The sequence below is a fragment of the Maylandia zebra genome, linkage group LG9, assembly GCF_041146795.1.
Source record: "Maylandia zebra isolate NMK-2024a linkage group LG9, Mzebra_GT3a, whole genome shotgun sequence".
Taxonomy (NCBI): Eukaryota; Metazoa; Chordata; class Actinopteri; order Cichliformes; family Cichlidae; genus Maylandia; species Maylandia zebra.
In genome coordinates this window covers 18,668,436-18,695,104 of record NC_135175.1, presented here as the reverse complement: position 1 = coordinate 18,695,104, position 26,669 = coordinate 18,668,436, and the positions used below count along the sequence as shown (strand labels likewise).

Here is a 26,669-nt window from a genome sequence, read left to right as displayed (position 1 = left end):
AGAGGCTCTTCATTTGCATCGTGTGTCTCTACGGCAGCGAATGGCTTAAATTGTGACGCTCCCGTGTACTTTTTAAGTGATGTCGCCTTAGTTGCAAGATCCCGCCCTGTACGCCTGTCAGTCATGCCTCACCTAAGCACGTAACCCGTGCCCTCCTCCAGATTGCTGTCAGATGAAGTTCATAACCTAATTGGAATTAACTTGACACCAAATTTGCAGGGTAAGATTGGGATGCCAGTGACACGCTGCCTGTTTCACCTTCGGCCCCAGCGCTTTACAGAGCGGCACAAATTTTTGTGATTTAGAGTCAACAAAATTAGGAAGCCAGAGTAAGCGGTTAAAAAAAACACCACCTGTCAGAATTTCTTTTTTTAAAAATCACTTTTTTTTACTTTTTGGCAGAAAGCCACTACAACATGTCTGCATGAAATCATGGCTCTAAGCTCTTAAAAACATCGTACCCGAAGGTTTTGACAATGCCGTCTAAACAGTTTTCAACAATAAAGCTTAACAACAAAAGAAAAGTTTTTGGGTGCTCACATTCAGGCTCAGTGATGGGCTTTTCTTTGCCGGTGTTCTCTGACATTGATTCACTTTCAGCTTTATTTCCCTTTTTTTTTTATCTGGTCTGACTGCTACCTCAGAAAGCCAGGCAAATTATCAGGGAGAAGGATCTTTCTTTGATGGTAGCAAGTTTCCTCAGTGCAGGTAAAGAAATAAGTTTCCTCTTACACTGTTTGTTGGCCATCATAGAGAGTTGCATTGGCTGTGTTTTTAGTTTTTTAAAATACAACAACCATGTGCTTGATGTCCACCAGAACAGCCAGCAGAACCAGCTGAACATTTGTGTTTCTCGTGATTGTATTTGGCAGGAGTGATAAATGGAAAGAGCTGGCCTTGAGTTTCTTTTCCTCATATGTGCTCCTTCTGCTGTATTCAAAACAGAAATCTGGTCAAGAGAGCTAGAACACCAACTGTGAGACTATGTTCGTCAGTAGACGATTTATATAGAACATAAAAAGGTAAATTATGTATAAGATGTATATTTCATATATGTCCCGGTGTGTGTTGGACACAGGGCTGCCTGCAGTCACTTATACTTGGAGCATGGAGGACAGTTTATCTCAGGATTTCTTCTCTACTTTTTGCAAGTCCCGTGGGTCTTTTGGCTTCAACAAGCCACGACCTCCAGCTTGCTTGTGTTTTGCAGCTGAATTTGAAAGGGTTGGGACGTACATTTGCACCTCCAAGTCTGAAACCATGGCTCTTAGTTGGAAAAGGAATGGATCAGGAGTGAGTTGCTGACCCATGTGGAGGAGTTTTAGTATCTTGAGGTCTAGGGAAATGGATTGGTGTGGCGTCTTCTGTGATTTTGATGCTGTACCTTTTTGTTTTGGTGGCCAAAAGAATGAGCTTGCTGATACACATGATGGAAATAAGTTGTCTGGGTTCGATCTTAGAGATAATTTGAGGAGCTCAATTACTCAGGAGGAACTACACTCAAAAAAATAATTCATTGGATGAACTTAATTTCATCTTGCCACCTATATTCCATCTAAACAAATCATGTTAAATCAATCCATCTTGATTGTGTTGTTTCAACACTAAATATGTTTGTAAGTGTAACATAATTTAAACATTAACATTCAGTTAATTTGATTTTTATTCAGTTAACATGTTTGTACCAAGTTAGTCTAATTAAATTAATTTAAATTCATGTTATATTGTTTAAACACTTTGGCACATCAAAAGTCAGTCTTGTTACATGAACTAGTAAAATATTTGTTTGTTACACCAATGTTAATCTTGTTGAATGAACAAATGTAATTTATGTCTGTAGTACTTACACCAATCATGTTTCAGTTAGTGTTTGTATTGCTTATGTAAACATTACTTTTAATTAAATTAATGAAACATACATAAATGATAACTTGCAAAACCATCTTTTATTTTGCTTGAACATTCTTAAAACAGTTGGCAGGATCCCAGTTCAGCCTAGCTTTCTCCCCTTTAACGATCTCATACCAAGACCACAGAACTTCCAGATCAAGACATGCTGACTGAAAGAAAAAAATACAATAAAATAACCCTAACCCTAATAATAAAAATGAAATAAGTCTGTTGAATAGTTTGCAGACAAAAAATATTATCCCCAAAGCAACTTTCGTAAAATGTAGTAAAATATGCATTGCAAACAACAATATGAATTTTAACACAATTTAAAGCTCAGACATAACATTCAACATTACTATAATATTACAACATTACTATGTTGCTTGCATACATTAGTCCTCCATTTAATCAGGCTGTATCCATTAATAGTGACTTTATGCTATTTAACGTGTGGAGAAAACATTCAATTTTGAGTATAACTGCTCCACTCAAACAATTTGTGAAAACCAGTGTGCATTTGCCTTTGTAACAATTGCCATCTGGCAAAAATCAGTGTTTACACTTCAAGTGTATAAGACTTTAAGTTATGGACGAACAATCTTTGTGTAATAGCCACAGAGCAAACCACATAGTTTATATGAACATTTTATAACTTACAATTTTAAACAGTAAACACATATTTGCATTGCAGAAACCTTGAAAAAAAAAAATATCTGGCTTGCATGAGTCCGTTTCAAGCTCATTCACCCCATTAGCTTGTTTTTTAGGAACTGTGCCTTGGATGACAACCTCTGTCCATCCAGCTTCATGATAATCTTTTGCAAGACTTCAAAAGTGCATTTGAGCTCCGGTGGGTAGCTTAGGTTCAGACAGTATATCAGTCCAAATAACAGAGCACAAGCAATTGCAATGCTCCTCAAACCAGTGAGAACCTCCACGCCTTCAATCAGGACACCGATGTTCTCTGGGTCATCTCCAGGCTCCGCACCCTCCTGATGTATGACATACACTCCCATCACAGTTTGTTCCATGGCTTCAGTGTTGGCCTCAGTGTTCTGTGACGTAAAATATAATAATACATTTGTTTGAGTCTACATATGAAAAAAAAAAAAAAAAGGAATTCAGCAATCAGTGTGAATATGCTGATATATTTACTAAATTCTATGTCTCTGGTTTCACACCTCAGAAATGTGACATGAAACAAAACAAGGACCAATTGCAATATCTTTTATTCACACGTGGTGTCACATTTTACCATTTCATATATCGAAATTACCCATAACTCCTGGAGCAAATTACATAACACAGAACAACTTGTGAATATAACTGACCGTATATTCCTTCACAAGTTTCTCATGGTCTTCATTCAGGTAGACACACAAGGACTTCAGGATGCATGCTCGTCTTGTATGTATTGTGTCATCCTAAGAAAAAAGGGAATCCATAATGACAATATTTAACTTTTAGGCAGCAGTTTGAAAAAGGAATACTTAGTTTGGAAGAGTCCAAAAGGCCACATGGTAAATAGACTGGTTCTTATATAGCGTTTTTCTACTCAGAGCACTCAAAGCTGCCTTTATACAACAATTCATTCACCCAATCACTTTTTCTAAACTGTTTAAATGGCCTGTATTTATATAGCACTTTACTAGTCCCTAAGGACCCCAAAGCGCTTTACATATCCAGTCATCCACCCATTCACACACACATTCACACACTGGTGATGGTAAGCTACATTGTAGCCACAGCCACCCTGGGGCGCACTGACAGAGGTCGAGGCTGTCGAACACTGGCGCCACCGGGTTTAGTGCTTACTGTCTAACATTCATACACATTCACACTCCGATGAATGCATCGGTGAGCAACTTGGGGTTAGTATCTTACCCAAGGATATTTGGCATGCACACTGGAGGAGCTTGGGACCAACCCGCCAAGCTTCTGATTAGTAGCTGACCTGCTCTACCACCTGAGCTACAGCCACCTCAAAACATCTGTCTAAACCAAATCAGACACAAAATGAGGCAACACTAATGTTTTTTTGGGGGGTTTTTTCCCCATTTTGATCAAAATTAACCATACGATTTTATCAATTACTTATTAATATAAGACTGATGCTTATATAATTTGTATAAAATATGAAAACCTCTTAGGACTTTTGCCTACCATATGTATAGATATCTTTGCTCATAAAATTGCCAGATTATGGGCATAAAAAGTTCTTAAGCACAGATCTAACCCACCTTGGAGATGGCCACCATGATGTGTCTCATTTTTCTGCCAGCCACCCCACCTTTGCCTCGAAAGAGCTCCATCATGCGTGGAGTGTACAAGTCTAGCTCATAAAAGAATCTAGATAGCAGCGGTACTGTCGATATGCGCAGGAATTCCTTGTCAATCTGAAAAACATGAACAATGCACTTATAATATGCACCAGAGGAAGGACATACCAGGAATTATTAGCTGTTTTATCACTATGTTATGTCAATATTAGTGAAGCAAGAAATAACTGGTCAACCATAAACACACTCTAAAAGTTAGACATATAGGACATGCACCTCTTTCTCGGTGAACAGAGCTGGCCATCTGCTTTTAAAATCTGCAATAAAGGGCTGTCCTTGAATAACTTCTTGCCTTCTGTACGAAAAAGTCTTCTGCATTTTCATTGTCACTATATTGTCATTGTTTCTCTTCTGAACCTCTGAAAGCAGTGCAATTCTCTCTTTTTCCAGGCTGTCAGTGGTTTCTCCTTTTGGATACTGCGGACAGTAATTGACTTCTGCTCTTCTAGGCTTTTTCACATTCAATGCTGCCTTACTTTTGTCTTGGGCCTTGTTCTTTAGTGAATTTACCAACACCTCAGCACAGCCCAGGCCTCTTAGTTTGGTCCGGACATTGGCCATTTTATACTTGAGGCTAATTTTCCAACCATAACAGCCATTAAAGGATCCCTGCTCCCTCAGACAAGGATGCTGTTTGACAAGGGCTTCTGCAACTTCATTCAGGTCATTGTCAGTTGGATAGACTTTAAATTTTATTATTTCTTCAGGAAGCCTTTCTAAAAGGTGGGATTTCAGTTTTGGTGAGGGGGTCAAATGAGTTCCACCAGCAATGAACTCAGCATTGGCCTTTTCAAGTTGCAGTTCAGCCTCATAGCTGAAACGAGGGACTGTGAAGACACTTGGCCACACTGACAGTCTTGTAGACGGTGATGAACCTGACGATGAAACGGGCCTTGTATTGTCTGTGTCTGAAGACCTTGAAAAGGAATGTGTTGGACTTCGCACTGGTTGACATGTCACTCCATCTTCTGTAAAACTTTGCAACTGCACACTATCCAAGTATACAACCTTTAAAGTTGCTTTATCATTAATTTCAGAGATCGCAGTCAGATTTACAAAATCATTTCCGAAATCAGGATCTTGATATTGAAGACAAAAATCCTGTTGCACTCCAAAATTTGTCTTTATTTCCTGACACAATTCCTCAATGGAGTCTGATATCCCAGCTGGTAAAATTAGTTTCCTGGCATCATCTTCTCCGAGAATGATCCTCAGTCTTATGGGCTGGGGCATCATGCTGACCTGGACAAATATCAAATATTTAAAAAATTAATAAAGATGTACTCATTGACTATTGTGCGAGTGTGTGTAACAAATTCTAATGTCAACGATAATTTGATGATGTCACCTTGGCCTCGAGGAATTTTTTTACTGGAGAAGTGAATAGTGCATTTTCCAGATTTGTCTTGCATTCTTCTAATTAATGACAATTCTTGCATAAGATGCTTAAAAGAAATCTACTCTCAATAAATTAAGTAGCAATTGGTCTGCAAAGTATGATGTATTATTTACTGTGCCAGGTGATATAGGGGGAAAATACTTACAAACATCACTCCTGTTTACCCTGCAAGTTAGTGTGTCTCTTCAGAGTAACCAGACGCAGGCCTCCCACTGAATAGGCAGCTAACGGGTAGTCATCGAGTAATTCCCCATGCTCAATCAGAGACACCTCTCTCGCATGTGACATGTCAAGCTCAAAAGCTCTGAAGTGCTCTTGATACCAAGCAGAGAACTTTTTTACAAAAAAGTATATTCTGCCATGCAAAATAAAAATCTGCAGAATTTCTGCAAACTCTGGCAAACCAAATATTTGCCCATGAACAACTATCATTCCTGTGCTGTAGTTCATGCCATTGTATGACACGCTTTTTGTAATATGGACATCAGTTTCATCTGGTAATCTTTGCTTTATAGCTACTGCGATATCACTTTTCAGAACATCAATTGGTACTGATGAGCCAACATTTACCATTAAAGGTGTCTTATGGTCAGAAGAGTGCAAGTCAGAGGCAATCACGAGCTGATGTTTTTTGGCAAGTGTAACAGGTATGTTCTTAAAACAGTTTGTATGGCGAGCAATTTGTTTAAAAAAAACTATGTTTCGCCTCAAATCTCATTGTCCATTTGTGGACAAGAGGCCCAAAATGCCGAATCAGAGCAGGGTAGTGCTCCAAATAATGATGTTTAGGGAGAAGACTGTTGTTTGGAAAAAGTTCTTGGTATCTCTGGCGATGTTCACTGATTTTACACTCAAGGTAGGAAATCGACTCATCAGACTGGACAGGGGCTACAACAAGCTCCACAATGTCCTTCAGATCCAAAACAATATGCCATGCAGGTTCATCCTCTGGAACAAGTGGACCAATAATTAGAGGCAACAAACGAAGCAGAGACCAATTTTCATGTGCATTTCCACCAATATTTTTTTTTAATGAGAAAGTCTGGGGAATTGCATGAGGCCGGTTGGTTTTATCTGCCCATTTATACTCAAAATTTTGGATCAAGTTGTTAAGTTTTTCTAAGGTGAAATACTTTTTAGAGATTAAAAAAGAAAAACAATGCGCAAGCTCCACTGGTATTATGCCCTCTAGCAGATCATGTGCTACATCTGGAGGGTAGCCTGCAGTGACATGAAAATGGCTCAGATTCTTACTCAAAATACAATCTCGCTTAACTCCACAACAAGCACTTGCTGTTTCTTGTGCACGCTTCAAATGGAATTCATGAAGTTCCGGTGTTCTATGCTCAAAATCACCAGCAGTCACTGACTTTATTTCAGATTTTTTAGCTGTACAGAATCTGCATATGTATTCAGCAGAAAAACTTTCCACAAAACCTGCCAGCCCATGGGCTCCTAGGTTGTCAGCTATGACGCAGCTCACAGTTCCTTTAATACACTCGTTCAACTGACTGATGAACACACCATGTTGCTCCAAAGTTACCAGATCTCTCAAAAGTGGATCAAAGACTTTTTCAAACCCAAATGTCCTCAAATCTTCACTCTTGCAAAGGATTGCCAAATAAATGGATGAAAGGGCTGAATGAGAACCAGGTGGTAAATTGCCCAAGACCCAATATACACCACAAAGCTTGTGCTTTTTCCGTGAGGTCCCAAGAGGATTACAAACCTCAAAATCATCAATATAAAGGTTAATAGAAATTCTCAACTTCTCACCATCTAGAAAGCTATTTCTTTTATAATGCTCCCCATCTCGAAAAGCTCTGTAAACCCTCTGATCACCATTCAGATTCTCTCTATTTTCTTGAGCTATTTGTTCTTCAATCACTCTATCCAGCAATTTATTGTGACTCAATATTTCCTGCAATAACTGTAATAAAGGGATGTACTGAAATGACTTCCTTTGGTCTATCGATAAAAAATACTCAACAGGCTCTACAACCCTAAAATTTTGTATGTAGTATAGTTTTCTTTTATAAGGAGTGGCAAGAGGGCCACACTTTCCCAATATTTTAGCCACAGGGTTAGAAACACATACAGAATTTGCAAGCTCTTCAATAACAGCCTGACTAATATGGAGGTTATGGCTCTTAAAAATTTCTGTAATTGTACGTTTTGTCAGAGGTACACTAGCTGAACTCAACAGAAAAACTAACTCCTCTAAGAACTCATCTAATCCTTTTGCTGGAACATGAAATATGTGTTCCAATTTCAACAATATTACTGCTAATTTCCGTTCAGTTAGTTCGGGCTGATTTTCAACAGCACTATTATCACATTCTGTCACTGACTCACTTTCAAATTCACCATAGGATACATCTTCAGAACAGCTAGCCCTTACATTATCAGAGGACTCTATCACTTGAACTGGGTCCACACGTGTAACTACACTGGCTTTAAAATCTTTAAGTGTGTGTGGATGATGCTTCCTCTTTTTGTGTGTATAAAATGTATTGTAAATATTTGTCTTGAAAGGGCAACCAAGAAACACACAACTAACTGTCTCGTTACTTCGCAGATGTGTTCCAATATGGACAAAAAAATCTCTCTCAGAGAAGACGTCACTGCAGTCACATAACTCACATTTAAAAGTTACTGAACTTGAAGCTGTCTGTGTAAACTGAGATGAATGAGCTTTATAGACATGAGTGTTCAGTCCACTCCAAGTCTTAAATGTGCACGGACAATTAACATATATGCACAGATAATGTTGACCTATTCCGTAATGATGATGTAGTTTATAATGTTGAAGTAATTTGTACCTGCTGCTCTCTCTGGTAACACAATGCTTGCACTGCCACATACACGTCACTGATAAAAAAATGAAATATGCATTAGAAAACGTCAAGGAGATTAAACTTCTGCATCATCCAAAAAAAATAAATAAATAACATAATAATAATAATAAGGCAAACATGAACTTACCATGTATTGTTGAGGAGGTGCATAAGAATCTCAGAGCATGGGAATGTGGCTTTATTTTGTGATGTATTTCTGGGGAGAGAAATTAATTAAAACAAAGTTATTACTCTGACAAATTTGTGTTAATATCTACATACTGTGAAATGTGAAGACTGTTACGGTGCGTACACACCGAACGCGATAGACGCGACCAGAGCTTCAGGTTTACATGTAAAGTCAATGGAGGAGCACGATGAAGCGCGACTGGGGGTCCAGCTAAACTTCGGAAGCAGATTTGCATTGAGAAAACGCTTTTCTGCCTACTTCACACGACTGACGCCTTTGAAGCGCGAAGTAAAATACGCACTGCAGTTTGTGTGGTGCATTTTGTGCATTCGCGCTTATCACGTCTACCGCTCGAGTTGGTAAAATCTGCGGGACAGCAGCTTCTCAAACTCGGCAAGGGACAGAAGGTGGTACAGCTGAAAGCGGCCGTCATCCAGACGGAGCTTCTGGAGCAAGTGGTGAAACTCACCAAACTGCTCACGCTTGTGGAAGACCTGATGGACCCAGGTACAGTGAGGACATCCTTTAGGCACTGCTCTGCTCTCCACAGCAAATAGAGAAGGGAGACTCTTTCTTCAAACGCTAGATTGACAGCTGCCATTTTAATAACATACCGTCTGGCACTACTTCCTCCCAGATCTCTTCTTCATACGAGTGAAAATTGCATATAAACCTCGACCAGTTCATGCTGGACGCGCTTCGAGGTGCAAATGTGCACGAGATCAGCTAGGGGCATCTATCGCGTTCGGTGTGAACGCACCGTTAGTCAGCCTAATGCAGAGCACCAGAGAAACTATAACCCAAACAATTATCCACCTAAATCATTCTGAATTCAAAAATTAAGTGAATATATTACAAAAAAAGAAAATGCACATGCAATTATTGTGACAGATTTTATCTTACTCCTTGTTATTAACTCCCCTAAACGCTGGTTTAGTTGAATTAAACCTTTCATCAATCCAGTTAATGCGGTTGCCCGCGACTAAACTCCACTGACAAAAACAGGAATTTTAGATAGAGCATCATAAAACACTCATAAAATCACCAAAACCATGTCGGTCAGTCTTACCACTACTACCAACAATCACCAACTCCGGTTAAGCAGAAAGTAACCCTTCATTCATGGAGCTATATGCGAAGACGTTACGGCTCTACGCGGCTTTCCCGCTCTTCAAAGTTAGCTAACTCCAGAGAAGAAAAACAGTCCTACCAACGCAGATAACCATGAAACAAACCTCATTCAAAGTCGACAGAAACAAAAACACGAACTTACCAAAATAACCTCATCAGTTTTTGCTCTGTTGCAACAATTAGCGACTCCGGTTAAGTTTTAAAAAAAAACATTAAATTCACCGACTTACATTTGAAAAATGTTTGGGTCTACAACCTCCCTGCTATATATAAATCTCCACACTACACAGGTAAAAAATTTTAACTAATAGTGTTTATCTCTCACTCCACTAACCTAAATAAATATATCAAGAAATATTACTTACCTCACTATCAGGTATGCCAAAGAAGTAACTCCACGTGCGCTCGTTAACTTCTCAACGGACCTTTCCGCATCCGGTGGGCGTGGAGCATGCGCAATACATGACGCTATCAGAGCCTTTGGTTTGATGGACCTCATTCTCATTGGATTGCCATGAACGAATTTAACTCATCAAAGTTTTCTTTGATTTATATTCAACAAAAAAGAATGAATCATTTAATGAGCATAAAAATGATTTCTTCATGTGATGTAAACATATTACTACTTTGTTAATCAAACACATGCCCTAGTTGATTTTTTTGAGTGTAGGATATCTTCTGGGTACCTCCTACGTGGGATGTTCGGGCATGTGCTGCCAGAAGGACACTGCAGGACAGATCCAGGACACACTCAGCTCACTTGGGAATGCCTTGGTATCCTGAAGAAGCTAAAAGGAATGGATGGATGGATGGATGGATGGATGGTTGTTTTCCAAAGTCTGCCATAGAGTTACAGACTTCAGGTTTTTCACCTTCCAACAAGGTGTTTATTTCAGTTAATTGTTTTCATAGTATAAAAGTGAAACCTGAAACCTGCATACTGAAGAAAAGTTGTAGTTACCCTAATCTTCTTGTCATAGTTGTTTTATTGTTGCACTTTGAGACAGACAATTGCCAGCACTCTCCTTGATGGTACATTCAAAGACAAATTGTCAGTCAGAAGCTGCAAATCTTATGATTCAATGCAGAGCTTTCTTGTCAGAAAATCAAAGCCTCAGAAAAAAAGACAAAAACACGCATGGGCACTGTGAAATGCACAAGGTTGGTTGTTAGTGTGGTTCAAATTTTGGATTTCAAACGTTGGCAGGGATGAAAACTAAATACGATATGAAGTTAATGGCGCTGAAATTCAGCCATAAAGTTTAACCTCCTGGAAATCCCTTTAAACGTTAAACCCTGCAAACACTACAAAGTAAATAAATGTGGTTTATACATGCTGGAGGTCGAATAATGTGCTTTTAGTCCTTGTATCCTTGTAAGCCTAAATATTACAGAGCGTGAATAAAACCTCCTCAGTCCGATAAATCAGTCTGTAATCAAACCTGGAAGTAGGGATGACAGTATTTCAGCAGAGGACACCGCTCTCTGAAGGTGCAAGTTGGGTCTTTAATCCTCCTCATAAAAACATGGCAAACTCCCCGGATTCAACTTAGGTGAATTCCAGAAACATCCCGTTCTAGTACATTCAGTAATCCGTCTACTTATTTCAAGTTAGCATTTAAATCCATGTTCTTCTGTGTGTGTGTGTTTCTGAACTTGTGCACTCGTTCCTCGCGCTCTTCAAGAGTGGGTTTTTTAATTGCACTTTTACAAACCTTTAATTGCCTCTTCCTTGAGAGTGTTCCTCTAGGGGGTTTCTGGGTCAGTCATCGCCCGGCAGACGTCAGGACAGCACAGGTAAAACGGCCACGTTGTGCCGCTGCAAACAGCCCGAGCCCCTAATTTTATGGTTTTACAACTCGTACCATATGTACGAATGGCCATACATTTCTAAACACTTGCAGGCACACACACATTGAAAGAAATGGGTCCCTCCTCAGGGACACATTGCTGATCTGATATGGAAAGTAAAGGCGGAGGGGGAGGAAGAGTAATAGGGAGTAAATGTGCAGTTCAGAATCTAGGACAAGCTGGAACAAGCACTTCTCCTCTCCTCTTTTCTCCCAGTGTGGTCTTGGTTTACTCTGGTGCTGATAAAACTTGACAGTTCATCTCTCTTCTCTACTGAAAGTTTCTTTTTTTCAAATGTTTTCCACCTGTTTGCCTCTCACATCTGTCTATCTTGAAGCCGAGTTGTCTTTTTAGTTTGCAGATGTCATCTCAGCTCCATCTCTGTCTTAACAGTTGACTGTACGGTGCATTCGATTGCACGGCGTTGCGTGTTTGCGCGGCCTCGCAATTTTTTTTCTTTTTTTACAAATCCACCATTGCTCTTTTTCGCAGCATCCATAATCCCACACACACATAACTTCGCCAGTTTGTTTACAGTGCAATTTGCCTTTGAGCTGGGTGTGAGGTTCAGCGAGGGGAGGAGGGAACTCTTTTTTTATGTCCTAGTTTCTTTGCGGTGGGGACTATTGGATGTTGCACTGTGTCCTTCCTAGCTTTGGCTCAGCCTAGCCTGTCAGGAGAGTGAGGATTAATTCTCTACGGCTGTGTGTGGTTCTTGTGATGATCGATAGATCCAGTCGCTACCTATTTGATAAGGAGGGCACCAAGCTGTTTGTTTTGGCGACAGGAGGGCAGCTCCTGTGAAGTAGCGTTAACAATATGCACAGTACATCAGAGCAGCCCCTGGCAAGAAGCTTAAACAAGCAAAGGGAGCAAAGTGCAGTGTGTGTATATATACTGTATTGTGGGTTACACACAATCCAAGGCTGTGTTTGCACATACTTGTATTGTATGCGTGTCTTGACTGCAGCGCTCTTGTAATGTGTGCCTACATATTTGCACATATGAGAAGCATTAATGTGAAGCAGTCCATCTCCCTTGGTGCAGTGGTCCAGTCTACCGGGCTACTGAAGGCTGATAAAGAGTATGGGTCATACTGCCAGGTGGGACTGTCCATGCCACTTCCTGCTCAGAATCGATAAAGAGCTGGGGGCCTTGAGCCCTCGACGGGCCTGTCAGCACTCACACCATCTTGACGCCAGGGTGAGTCAGCCTGTGCACCGCCAAGGTCAGCCGTAGTTATGAAGAGGTTGAGGATTTGCACTAAGTAAACACACTCTCTTCTCCCTGAGAATACAAAGCAGTCGCGCCATGATAACTGTCAGTGAAAAGAGCAATGCTGACAAAACAGCAAGGCCAGGCTGGAGGACGGAGAGATAGCAGCAAGACAAAAGGTAGGAGGAGGTTAATAGCAAAGGAAGTAAGAGAGAAAGAGAAGGTTACAGAAAGGCCGTCTGCAAAATAGATGAGATAATAATAATTAAGAAAAATCAAAAGATTAAGAGGAGAATCAGACACAAAAGGAAGGTTTCACGCTTGAATTGCTAAGATTCGTGATCCAGATGTGCATCTGCGGTCTGTGTGAAAAGCCCTAATACGCTCTCCTCGCGCTCATTTAAATGCAAGAGCAAAACGAGACGGAGCACAGAATGATGCCGGTGCAGGCACTGAATGAAGATTTGCATTATTATCTGAAAAAAAAGTAATATAAAAATCACAGCACAGTTTTCTGAAGGAGTGAATCATCAAAAGAGCGCTCGGTCAGTGACTGTAGTTCCATCGGATGTTTGAGTGATTATCGTTCAGTCGAACAGACGAATTTGCTCTTTTCATTCAAAAATGCCAAAAGCTTTCTCTCTCCACTCATTCTGCTCATTCTCTCAGAGCAAGGAGCTGATTAATGCGCGCGGTAATTACAGTTTAGTAGAAATTAGGGTTTCATATTTCATTAGGAATCATCTATTCGACTCATTCCAGATGAGAGTACACAGAGTAGTCAAGTGATGTTGTTTGATGAGCGAGCGTGTTCGCGTGTTGACGGGGCGCATGCTGCTCTCGCTGAATCCATCTTTAAAGAGAAGATTAAAATCATGGGTTATGTTGTGTAGCTGATTTCTGGTGGCATGTGCGTTTGTAGAGGTTTAAAAGTTTCATTGCTCAGAGTCATGCTAGGAGTTTTGTGTGGCACACACTGACTTTGCACATCCCGATTATAGCAGGTGGAGTGTTTACGGTGGTCATCGTGTTAGTATTGCAAGTTACCATTTTCCAATTAGCTTTAGCAATGAGTGAGGACCCTGACAGCCGTTGGTTTTACAGATATTGGATCATAAACCAGAGGGTTACATACTGATGCAGTTGGTGACAACCTTTTGGCACCTGAGTCTTACTTTCTGATTTATGACTTACCTTTTTCAACCAAAGTCCCAATAAGAAGGCAACTACACACAACTTCCAGCACTTTCTGTGCACCTGTCATAAAAGTAAACAAATAAGAAATACTTTAAAATAAGTCAAAAGTTTCAAACTAATAAATACGTGTCATTTATTAGACAAACAACTAATTGAATTCACATTTTTTTATGCCTAGACGTGAGCCGCCACGCTGGACTTCCCTAAGAACTCAGAAATTAATCAAGCATAGCATTCAAACACTAAAACTAATTTTTCTCTTCAGGGATGCAAGGAAATAACTGTGATTTGGCATCTTAATAAAATAAAAAATCATAATGTGCTTTAATGTGTTTCTGTTTCTTTTATAAATTAGTGCATTTGAAAAGTCATGGATAAGAACAAATTTTGGATTTTAGCATTACAAATATTACTTCAGTTTAAGAGCTTGCACATAACGGTGGATTAACCATGATAAAAAAAAAACATTTTGGTAATTACCAATACTGTTGATTTAAAGCGACTACAACACCTAATATGTTGTACCTAATTGCATTGTATGTGTAGAGAAATACTGGAGACTGTATGTTAAAGATGAAAAGTGATGCTAATATCAAAGTGCCTTAAATCTGCAATCTTTCTTATGACCGTCTCCTTTGGCTGCACAAACAAGACAAATTGGATCCAAATCTATGGAGAATCACTACTTCTCACTTCATTTATGACCTCAGTAAAACTTTTTAGTTCGTGATTTTAATTGCTAGTTTCCCTATCTGTTAGAGCATGATGTCTATTTGTAAATGATGGTGTCATGTAGAGTAAAACAGACAATAAATCAGAGTAGGACTAACAACTAACTGTTTTACTGCTGCTTTACTTTCAGATACAGCCTTCTGGTCTGGTTTAAAATCACCAAAATCACAGATTTGAGTCTTCCAAACAGGACATCACAGGCTAATTGATGACATCATATAGAGTTGGCATCATAAGAACTATAATTAATAATCATCCTTCAGGTAGAGCTGGGCGATATGAGATTTTTTCATATCACGATATGTTTTTTTCATTTCAGGCGATAACGATATCTATCACGATATAAGCCAAATAACTATATTTGTAAGATTTAAATGTGCCGTTGCTCACAAGTAAAATGTGAAATAATCAGCAGCTTGTTTTTATTTAAATATTTATTTCCCATAATAAGTTCAACAGGGTAGATGTACTTAAGGAACATGAGACTTTTTCAGATAAATAAAGGCAAATATTGCAAACCACACAAAAGGCAGCCGCTAAAGCATTTAAGTTTCAAAATAGAACAAACGAAACAGACTAAATTGTCAATTCCACTTAGAAACAAAATATTAATTCTAAAAATAAATCTTAGTTTGTTTTACAGAAGAACAGACAAAACTGACTAACTTTTTTCAATATCAAATAAACTGAGAACTAAAAGGAAATTCTCAATCTCTCCTTGTTGTATAGCTGAGCTTTTCAAACAGTTTTAACAGTTACTTTAGTCTGACAAAAGCCGAATGACGAATTAGCGCTTCCAGTCAGAGACTGAGGCTACGTACACGGGTATTTGTGAAAACGGAGATTTTCCGTTTTCGTTTTAAAAAATAATCCCGTCCACACATAAAGGCAGAAATGAAGGAAAAACGCTGCTATGAACATGCCAAAGCAGCAGGTGGCGCTAGATTCCTAACCGTGCCGAAATGTTGGCCAATCAGAAGTCTAGAAGCCTCGGTGGGAAAAAGTAAACAAAGCTGGGGCACAGAAGCAGAACCGAGTCGTATGTGTGGAGGGACAGTAACTGTGTGTATATGTAAGCATTTAAACACTGCAGAGAGTAGAATTAACAGTATTGTAGAAATTCTTTTCACCGAAACAATAACGTGGCGCACAGTGTGACGCATGCACCAGTTTATTGTATTTCCAGACTTGCTTTCGGCACAATTTACAGTGCACGCTACTCTGTTTTTTGTCAGACTTGAAATAGCCGAAATACCTTCACACTATGGAACTTCTATGGCTCTTCCGTTTGACAATCTCTCCGGCGTTGGAACCATCATCTGTTTTCTCTTCGGTCACGCTCGGTTGATTTTTCTAGTCGGCACACTCATTTCCTCCATTACCCGCTGGCTGCTTCCCAAACAAACACACGTGCGGCTTGGCACTTGTGCTGTAAGTAACAAGTCACGCGACGTGACGCTGCGGCTGTGATTGGTTCGGCTCTGCGCTACTTAATTTGGAGCAGCGAGGTCTATCGGGATAGCTTAATTTCTCTATCGAGTAAAAGTTATATCGCGATACATATCGTTATCGTTCTATCGCCCAGCTCTACCTTCAGGTATCAGCAAATCTGTTTGCTCAGATTTGGGGGACTAACCTACCCAAAAAAAAAAAGATACCAGCATTCCTGGATCCATGCTACCTGCATTACTCAAACACATTAGTGGGAATGGATAAACTGGCATCTGTGCTCCTGACTCATTGTTTGAGACAGCACACTAAGACTGACAGCCTTTAGAAGCTCCTATCATTTGATGAAATCCCTCAAATTGCTTTACAGCAGAAAGTCATTGAAAAACACCACAAGCCAGGAAGTGGTCCAGACTCTTTCAGCACAAATTGAGCTAAAGCTTGTAGCTCCCAACTTTAATAGTAAAGGCACATACACTGTTGTCAAGAGTGGTTATTGACTCTCTGCCCGCTTATTGCTGTTGAAAATAGATGCGCACATTGATGCTAGTAAGTGAGAACAGCCATCTGCTTTCTTCCTGCAAACAGCAGTGCTCATTAATGAGAAACACTAACAATACCACAATTTTAGATACTGATGAGAGTTTTGTCACACTTGCATGTGTTGTTTAGGAGAAGTGCTTCGTCTGGGGAGGATCTCAAGCCACACGGTAAACGGTGCCTGGTCATCCTGGAGTTCCTGGTCTCAGTGCAGCAGAGACTGCAGCCGGGGAATCCGAAGCAGAAAGAGGACCTGCAGTAACCCAGAGCCCCGTTATGGAGGTCAGACCTGCTTGGGGCCGGCACAGGAGTACCAAGAATGTAACATTACCCCTTGTCCAGGTAAGAAATCCACAAACATATTCTGTACAGTTAAATACATGAGAGGATTTCAGTTAATTTTATAGTAACAAAGGCATGCATCGATTTAAAAAAAGAAAAAAGACTTTCAGTCACACATTTAAACACACACTCCTCCACACGATACTCGGGCTTCGGCTTTTTTGTTGTGGTCGGGTTTTTCGTGTGATTAATGTATAAGAAGTGCAAAGACAAAATCACTGACCAAATTATCAGGAACCACAAAAGAAATCAGTTGCAGATAAGAGGTGTGACGAAGACCTCAATTTACGCCAAGAATCAAAGAGACAATCCCTGTGGCGCTCCACTGTGTAATTACATTCCTGGGTAATTATGCTGCCAGCTATGGGAGGCCTTATTTTGTTGTGAAAAGCCCTGAGACAATGCATTTTCAACACTCCTCTAGTGGAAGACGGCAAGAGGAAGCTTTCTAATTAAAAGAATACTCTGTCTGACAAGGAAAGTAAGCTGTTTAAATGGAAATCCACTGCTTAGTTTGGCATAAAGCACACCTGGTATCCTGCAAAGGCGGTAAGCAGACAAGCAGGACGTTGTCTTGGATGATTATTAATCAAGCCCCCCTGGAGAACGGCTTTGCTATCTTGCTAAAAGCCCGGATCGGCGCATCGTCTTCTACACCCGCGATCTGTCTTCATAACTGCTGCCAGGCTGCAAGCAAGCAAAAGAGACAAGAGAGTGAATGGCCATCTATACTATTTTTACAGCCTGTTAATTCATTCAGTGAAAGCAGACACCATTCAGCTCCTCAACAGCTTGACCATTCTCGCTAATAGGGTAAGCTGTTATCAGCTGCGAGCTCAGATGAGGACTTTGGATGGATCTCAGAGAATCTGATTTGGTTTCTCCTGGAGGAAGGTTGCCACAGGTGCTCGGCCCTTGAGTGAAACGTTGGGTGAATGTGCTTTGATTTTCCTGCACTGCGTTAATACATGTACCGTAGTACACTTTTTTCTGGGACGTTGACTGGAATAATACCACAGCTACAACATGTTGATGAACAGCTCTGCGCTCCTGTCCCCCAAAGGAAACGACTTGAGCAGCAATGAATACTAATGCACACTCAATTAGCACCCCTCTCAAAGTGAGATATTATTTCGAGGTATCCAAGCCAGGCTGGAAGACCAACTTTAATCCTCCTTTGGTTAGTTTGCTGTGAAGGAGCAGAGGAGACGGGGGGTAAAGCGCAATGCCTACAATCCATCTGCTTTGGAAACAAATGAATCCAGGTTTTTCTTGAGTCTGCACCCGAGATGAGACGATCCGTCATCGAGGGCCAGGGATCGACTTATGTGTCACTCTGTGATAGAGAAATTACACCGAGATGACAAAAAGCATCGGCAACTTCAATTACCTGCACAGCGCTGCCAGCCATCTCCAAGTCTTTAAAAGCAATCGAAAAGGGGATTTCTCTCTGCTACAATGAAGTGAGGTTTTATCCAGATGACTGGCAAAGGATATTTGCGTCTGCTGTGATTCATGTGTAAAGATTACACCATTTTTATTGCTCTCTTTATTCCTCTCCTTTTATTTCTCCCTCTCTTCGTTCTCTCCATTCATCCACCTATTTATGCAGCACGTCTTCTCTGATAGCCTGAATATTCATGTCTTTTAAATGTCTGTTGTTTGGCTTGGCATCACACGAAGAGAGAAGCCATGCAGCGGACTGTGATGCTTCATTTATCTTTATTAATCACAGGAGAGAGTGTTATTCCAACGGTTTAGGGAGGTCAGGCCTTTGCTGTAACAGCTGGGTGAAGCCCAGCTTCTTTCAGTTCAAGACACAAGCACATGTTCTCCGTGCCTCGTACGTGTGTATCAATCATTGGTGTTTCAAAATGGATTAGAGTGACTTCAATTGAAACTGTCTGTTTTAAAGGACTCGGAGATATGAAAACCCTCATTTTTAGCAACCGTTTTATTAGAAAACCAGAAACAGCAGAATTTAGTGACTCTTTCCTGCTGCCTTTGTAATATCACCTCACATTTATATTAAAAATGTGCCACTGATATCCCCGGTTTAGTGGACGGCAGCTGGTCATGCTGGTCTTCGTGGTCCAAGTGCTCAGTGACGTGTGGAGGGGGTCACTACATGAGAACACGAACCTGCAGCAACCCCCTGCCAGCCTACGGTGGGGACATCTGCCTGGGTCTTCACACTGAGGAGGCACTGTGCAACACGCAGCCTTGTCCAGGTACTCACACACACACCTTAAAGATAAGCAGCTACACAGGCTCATTGTTTATTTTCTTTAGTTTCTTTGAGCCCCTCAGAGGGCACCCAATGCACCACTAAAATACTCATCCAGTGCAGCACACACACTCACATACACCCATCGGGCAGGCTGTGTGTGAGGTTTGCTGTCATTGCCGTTTCCAGAGAGCTGGTCCAGCTGGTCAGAGTGGTCCCACTGTGACTCCAGCGGCGCCCAGCTGCGTGTGCGTCACTGTGATGTCCTTTTCCCCACTGGAAACCAGTGCTTAGGAAACAGCAGCGAGACCAGGCCGTGCTCTCCTGACTCCAATTTTATACCAGGTGATCACACACACACTTCCTTCCTTCCTTCCTTCCTTCCTTCCTTCCTGTGTAGAAAAATCTTGGGCAATCATGCATGACCTAACACACAAGTTTAAACACACACACACGCACACGCTCTTCACTACCCACCACCATATGCCCACAGCAGCAATTGAGTTCATTTGCAAGAATCCCATGATAATGAAATGCGTTATTGATCCCTCTAAGGGACCCGTCTCGTGTCAGAGGTCAGGTTCAGCGACAGGGCAGCGCTTTCGTGGATGGTTGGGGTTATAAGTATTTTGCTCAAGGACTCTTGAGTACGGCAGGTGATTAGGTGGGGGCGTGAACTCGGGTGCTACACTTAAGGGCAGTCCCTCCACCCATTCCAGCAATCCTGCTGCCGTATTAGTTTCATTATGAGCCTATGAGTCTTGTCAGGCCATGCAGAAAGCACTTACACAAGCAGTTTTGCATTTCTCAAATGGAAGAAATTGCTCCTGCATGCTGTTTGTATCCGGTCAATGAGGTATTTTTGCTTGCCTCTCTGTATGTGGTGTTTCCATAATAATGATATTACCTTTAATGTTGAAAGCTCTTTCCTAATGAGAATAGTTATACTGTTAAGGCAAGAGCGTGTGGGAGTGTTTTTGCCACTTGTGAACAACTTATTAACAACTTCTTAAATGTCAATTCAAAATAGTTGAGCAGAATGTTAGGTACAAGAAAATAAGATAGACGTTATTGATTGCACACAGGGAGCTAACTGCTCACCGGGGCTGCCAACTTGCAGAGACGCCCACCGTCAGGCTCCGTCTCACAGTCTCAGGCTGCCTAAACAAATCTCATATCAAATAACAGTAGATGTCTTCTCTTGCCATTGAATGTACTACAGGTTAAAAAAATAGGAGAAGACATTTTGTGTTTTGCTCACAGCTGTTTGTAGGAGTCTTCACCTTTGAGGTTTATTTAATATACGTAACTTCACCGACAGAATCTATACGTGCACGACAGAAGTTTCAGTATCACTTTATTATTATCAGTCGAGATCTAATATTAGGTAGGCTTGTGTGTAGGCATGCTTATAAGCTGCAGTTATATTTTATTTGACTACCTTTCTCAGGTTCAGTCTTGATTTTTAGCTGTTTCTGCTCTCCCAATTCAAAAATACTCATGTTTATCATGCATAGATAGACCCCCATAAATAGGACAGGACTCAGTAGTTAGAATAAAGACTAATTTTACTGTACTATAAGTTGCTGTCATTCAGTAAACCTTGATTAGATTCTTGTCAGCAGCACAGCAGCATATTAATTGTTTGGTGTATTGTTGTGCTTTGGGACTTGTCTCAAGGATACACTCAAATACATCCCGCCCTCTTTGTCTAAGGGCAATCTTAGAAGTCCGTCCCATCAATTTACAGCTACAGCTACCCAAAGCAGTGGCACCTTTTCATTTAGATGGTCGTTTTATAGGTTTAAAATATTGAAAATAATGAGATTCATCTTCCAAAAATTATTGTCCTAATCAGGAAAATAACTGGTTATTCTTCAATCAGCTTTTTATGTTTTCAAGAGTTCTTAACATAGCCTTTGATTTCTACTTATTGTGTATTGTCATTAAAACTGCATGTTCAATGGAAATTCAGCAATCTCACAAGCTGATGATCCATTTAGATGACACTAAATGAAGGAACACATTGTTCTTTTATTGCAGCCTAAAGCTGGGCAGTCCTAGAGAGAGGTGTGATTTCAGACTGCTCTGTGTTGGCAAGTTCAATGCTACCTGTCGACTGATAAAAAAACAAAGAACAGGACAAAGCTGCGACATTAGCAGAGGGTATTCTGAATCAGGGCTTAATGTAACCCCACTAACTCAAACTGGTTAGTTGATGATCATTCATCCCGGTTAAAAACCATTTTAGCTTGTATTTCCAAGTGTGAAATAAATAAATGAAATGAAATGAAAATAATGTCTATTTATTGTTGATAAAATCCTACTTTGATTTAGAGATAGGATTAAGCTGAGAGTAATCAAATCAAGTTTGCATATGCAACACATTTGAAAACAACTGAAGTTGATTAAAGTGCCATACACGTTGCATTGCAAGTCATGTCACAAATATGTGCAAAAAAGCAAGACACAAAAGAGAATTTACAAGATCAATGGGTGCAGAAAGCAAACATGATATGGGATGGAAGTAAGACAGAAGAGAAAAATGGCTAATGCGCCTAAGAACAACTCATGGTGGTTGGAAACATCTTAAGATGTTTCCTGAACCGAGGGGTTAAATGATTATGAGAGGGAGGTTTTTACAGAGCTTTAAGAAGTTAGGAAAATCCTTTCCTTTTAAAACCTCAGCATACTTACTGTAAAACCACATGCACATTATCTCACGCACACACCATCAGTATTGACATCTGCTTAGACAGGCATCTCCCTATCGACAGCCAGTAATGTGAGACACAGAAAAGTATCGATCTCTGCTACACGGAGATCAGTGAAACTTCTCCCTTTATCTGAGGATTCTTGTGCTGATGTTATTCACATTGTGTTACAGGGAACACTGGGACGGCTGCGTCTGCAAAAGCTACCCATTCACGAGTAAAGTCCCCGGGTCTAGAAACTTCAGGGATCATTAGTTATCAGACAGAATAAACATTTGATTGAAACATGGATTTGTAACCTTTTCTGTATTAATTAGCAGGCGTATAATACTCACGAGTACCTTCACAGATCTTTGTAGAATTGCCCATTTGCCTTTATACCTTATCATCCATCCCATTTTATGGGAAAGGTAGTCCATTAGGGTTCATTAGCAATGTCTTGTACTTCATTTCCTTTAATGGGAGCTGATACTTTTCATAAACCACTCCAGGTGCCACAGCTGTGATTAGCTTGTGGAGTTTTTCACGATAATCTGTGCCGTATTGAGCGCAGCTTTCATCCCCACATTCACCTTCAAGGATTCACTTTGTCATGCTAACAGGGGAGAGTATATGTGTTTGGCTGTATCCCTGATACTTCTGCCTTTTCTTGTTGTTTCTTTTTCCTTTGCCAGAAGTCTCGATCGCACGCTCCAGTCAGGAGGAGAGGCGCTGTGGAGGTAATTTATATGTGTGTGTGACAGAGGGGGTGAGATACAGAGAGGGGGGATATAGCACCTGGCAGAAAACACGTACAGTATCATGGGCAACAAGATAGCTTTGCAATCCTGCTTAGCCGCACTGAAACTCTCAAGTAAATACATCCAAGAAGCAGGAAAGAAGAAGGTGGGCAGAGCTGATCTTATGTTAGCTTTTTTTTTTTAATGCTTATTTTCTGCCATAAATAAAGCTCTAATTTCAAACTATCATATTCTGAGCACTCATCAAATTCTAAATGTATTATTATGTTAAGACTAAGGTTAAGTGAGTACTTAAATGATGACTCATTTGCTATTATCAGCTGCTAATAGCTGTTACAGTGTTGCAAAGGGTACAGCAAATAGCATCTATTAAGCGTTTATATTTTTTCTTTAATCTTCTTTTCTCGTGCACACAGTGTGTAAACAGAGCATGTCATCTCCGTGACAGATTGTTTTCTTCTTGCACAAAACAAAGAAGGGGGGAAAAAATAGCAGCAACAAAAGATTATCTATTTTCTTCAGCGATACAGAAGGGTCTTTTTTACTGTAAGACACTCCGTGGTTACCGTATGAATTGCTGCTTCAATTGCGCTTCTGCCGTCTGAATCAGCAGAGAATTACCCGCAGCCTCTCGCTCTCCTTCCAGACTTCAACCTCTTCCACATGATTGCCGTGGGGCTCAGCAGCTCCATTCTTGGCTGTCTGGTCACCCTGCTGGTCTACTCGTACTGCCAGCGCTACCAGCAGCAGTCGCACGATGCCACCGTCATCCATCCCATTTCAGCCGCGCCGCTCAACACCAGCATCACCAACCACATCAACAAACTGGACAAGTACGACACCGTGGAAGCCATCAAGGTCTGTAGACTTTATTTGCCCCGGGTTCGCCGCGGGTCACGCTTGACAAACGTCGAGCTATTTACAGGCAACATTTCCTTACTGTTTGACTTAATCAGCTGACGTCCCCACTCTGAGTCAGTGAGCAACGGTTTGCCTCTTCCCCGGGTGTCAGCTGTGATTAAATGCACTTCTTACTGCATGACTCTCACTGTCACGCCACCTCCTGTCGTGCTCAGACACTCTCTAGTTGTGTAACAGATAGGCAGCTGTGCGTTCATCCTCACTCCCTGTGCCTCTGCTGTGTGTCTCAGTGTGCGACTGTTCTGTGTCAGTGGTCATACACTGCTTTCTCATAACATACAAAAGTGCAATTACTTATTAGAGCGAGTAGGAAGTCGGTGAAGAGGCTTTGCATCTGGACATTTGCCTGCTTCTTTGTGTCATTATTACATCCTAAAGTGCAGGCAGAAAGTCAGATGTGTGAGAGCCAGTGAAGGAGATCCAGCTAGTCTCAACGCACAAGCAGCCTCTTATCCACATCTAGATCAGGCCTTTACTGCCAGACTGGGCAGCTGATTACTATTTGTCCACAGATACCCCATACTCCAGCTGGGCTTTTCCAGGTTCCCGGTGCTCTTTATTAAAGGTTTAAAAGATAGTCTAGTGGAGCTCACTAGAGATAGGCAGCTATTCTAGATGTAAAAGTTGTTGTTTTGGCACAAACAAGGAATGTTTTTAGTACTACTTTATGTTTCAAGTAAACATGTCAACCAGTGATGCACACAGTTTTAGCATTAGCATTCCTAGCATTTCCTAGCAAATGTACTGCAGTTCAGCCTGTACAAAAAATAGTAGCTGTTTTTTGAAACAAAAAGGTCCTCGATGTCAGGCCCGCACGCGAAAGCAGCTTCACATTTCCAGGCGTCTGAAGTATAATAAAGTGTAATTTAGTTCTAGCATTAATCTGTTTTTCAGCGTAGCTTGCATTCATTTCAAACTGCAGGATTCACTTTTAACTTCACAATAGAGGATGATTATCCGGTCGTTAAGTCTGACATCACTAGCCGTGTCTGGGCCTAAACTCCGCTGCAGGTCCATATATCAAACGATCACTATGGCATTACTGAGAGTTGAAAAACTCTCTAAAGTCTTTCATCTTTAATAAAATGATCAGCGTTCTGCTCTACCAGGTGTAACAATTGAGTTTAACATCCAGGCATCCATGAAAACGGAATTTATGACATTTAACGGAGTTAGAAGTTAGCAGGAAGTTAGCTCGCTAGCTTCTATCTAACTACAATATAGCATGTCCTGTCTGCGGGGTTTTGGAAACAAATTAAAACGTACAGCTCTGTTATCACTTCCAACATAAATGAAGACAGAAAACTAAACAGCAGTGACGTTTGTAGGCTTACTGAAGTTTGGCTAGCTGGTATGTAATGATGTGCTACGTGACTGCTAGCGACACAGCTATGTTAGCATAATATAAACAAGCTAACTTTTTTTCCACTCGATAAAAGTTAACGTGAGTGTTCTCAGTGGTCAGGAACAAATGTAATCGCATGGCAGGATGCTGTAAAAGGACCAAACTTCAGCCAGGAGAACAACTGAGATAATCCATCCACAATAGGAGGTTAGTCATTCATATACTGCTGCATGGGCTGGGCTGTAGTTACATCCTAAGATTTTAAAAACTGAGCTTAAATAAATGATTAGCGGTAATAAAAGCCGAGGGAGGTCAACAGTGATCACTGACTGTTTTAAGAGCTTTTTGAGATTAAATAGAAGAAAATACAAAACATTAAACATGTTAACAACACAAAAGCCATATTAAACGCAGCCTACTTTAGGCCCAGAAGTAGGATACGTCACGTCATCACTTAACGACTGGATAGGAAATTGGTGACTTCTGTATGCCCATATAGACATCTCATTAAAAACTTCTTTCAAACTTTCTTTCAAACTGCAGGATTCACTTTTAACTTCACAATAGAGGATGATTATAGAACCATTGTGTTTGGGTCATGTGATAACGTCTCAGGTATTGCTGGCTGAGGTTATGAGTTTGTAAACTGACGCACACAGCGCCTGTGTGTACCATTCAGAGCTTGATTTCAGACATACGTAAACACATCAGAGAGAGTATTTCATATTAAACAATGGCTTTTTTTATTCAAAAACCTATGGAGCGTCGCTTGTAAAGTGAAACATGCTGAAATTAACGGCAACATTTTTCCATATTTAGCTCTAAACCTTCCAAAAACATGTTTTTTCAAGTCATTTTTTACAACATTTAGTAAAATATTTGCAACTTTTCATATTTAAAACACAATTTTAAACGTTAAGTCTAAATGTTAAACATTAAATCTAAATGTTAAATCTAAATTACGAAAACCTCCAGATGCCTCTAATAAAATAATAAAGATCTCACCGTGTAGACATTATAAATGAAAAGTATCAGTTCTACACACTGGTTTCCAATGCTGAAATATCCAAAGGTTATTCCACTATAGACTGGATATAAGATCAACATGGTCACTCACAGGTTTGTGAAATATTTTGAAGCCTAGGGGATGGGTTTGACTGAGAAAAACAACATTCATAAGCTAGCAATTTATTAATCACAAAATATCCCTGTTCTAAAAAATAAGCACCATACTGTATTAAATAAGACTTGAAATTAGTATTTGAAGCCATAGACTCACAGATTCAAGTGTTTGCATAGGTCACAAATAAAGTGATAGTGTTTTATTGACTTTTTTATGTAACTAGAAAAGTCACCCCCTGCTGGCCATTAGAGGGAATTGATATTTCATCCGTGTTTGGATTACAGTCTATGATTGGCATACCTCCTGTGATTAGCTGGTTAGCTGTGATCAGGTTGTGACTATTGTGAGGGAGGACTTAGTGAACAGTTATTTGAACATCTTTATCTTCAGGAGTTGAACAGTCAGTATGATACTACAGGAATCCAGATAAATAAGCACTTTTTTAACAGCTTTGCGTTCCTTTGCAAAGGTTTTTTGATGCTGT

The 26,669-nt window shown here is 40.4% G+C and overlaps 2 protein-coding genes across 5 annotated transcripts in view; one reads left to right on the top strand and one right to left on the bottom strand.

Annotated features, from left to right (window-relative positions):
• sema5a (sema domain, seven thrombospondin repeats (type 1 and type 1-like), transmembrane domain (TM) and short cytoplasmic domain, (semaphorin) 5A) overlaps positions 1–26,669 on the top strand; it is a 167,853-nt gene that overhangs the window by 137,591 nt on the left and 3,593 nt on the right. For 2 of the 3 annotated variants that reach the window (XR_191067.4, XM_004546589.5), the window contains exons 17-21: positions 16,906–17,115; positions 19,176–19,346; positions 19,532–19,687; positions 22,731–22,775; positions 23,443–23,654. Coding sequence is in view for 2 of the 3 variants with exons in the window: in XM_004546589.5 (XP_004546646.1) it covers positions 16,906–17,115; positions 19,176–19,346; positions 19,532–19,687; positions 22,731–22,775; positions 23,443–23,654 (794 nt within the window). In the remaining variant the exon portion in view is untranslated. The remainder of the gene's footprint in view (positions 1–16,905; positions 17,116–19,175; positions 19,347–19,531; positions 19,688–22,730; positions 22,776–23,442; positions 23,655–26,669) is intronic. The other variant, XM_076888111.1, reaches the window with a different exon arrangement.
• Positions 2,616–10,576, bottom strand: LOC112430576 (uncharacterized). Of its 2 annotated transcripts, XM_076888113.1 has the most exons (6): positions 10,476–10,576; positions 10,155–10,331; positions 8,617–8,685; positions 8,454–8,502; positions 3,225–3,317; positions 2,616–2,948 (listed from the first exon to the last, which is right to left on the bottom strand). In XM_076888113.1, the coding sequence occupies exons 2-6, from the start codon at positions 10,292–10,294 to the stop codon at positions 2,637–2,639; spliced, it is 663 nt and encodes a 220-aa protein (XP_076744228.1). In that variant the 5' UTR covers positions 10,295–10,331; positions 10,476–10,576; the 3' UTR covers positions 2,616–2,636. The 2 variants fall into 2 exon arrangements, with proteins under 2 accessions (XP_076744228.1, XP_076744227.1); XM_076888112.1 differs by lacking the exons at positions 8,454–8,502; positions 8,617–8,685; positions 10,155–10,331; positions 10,476–10,576 and adding exons at positions 4,134–4,289; positions 4,449–4,887.

Bases quoted from the DNA above. Each gene is read 5' to 3' on its own strand.
- LOC112430576 (XM_076888112.1), bottom strand. From the start codon at position 4,793: ATGGCCAATGTCCGGACCAAACTAAGAGGCCTGGGCTGTGCTGAGGTG. The intron at 3,318-4,133 runs GTGGGTTAGATC...CTTTTTTCTTAG, and splicing joins TCATGGTGGCCATCTCCAAG to GATGACACAATACATACAAG. The intron at 2,949-3,224 runs GTCAGTTATATT...TTTACGTCACAG, and splicing joins AACTTGTGAAGGAATATACG to AACACTGAGGCCAACACTGA.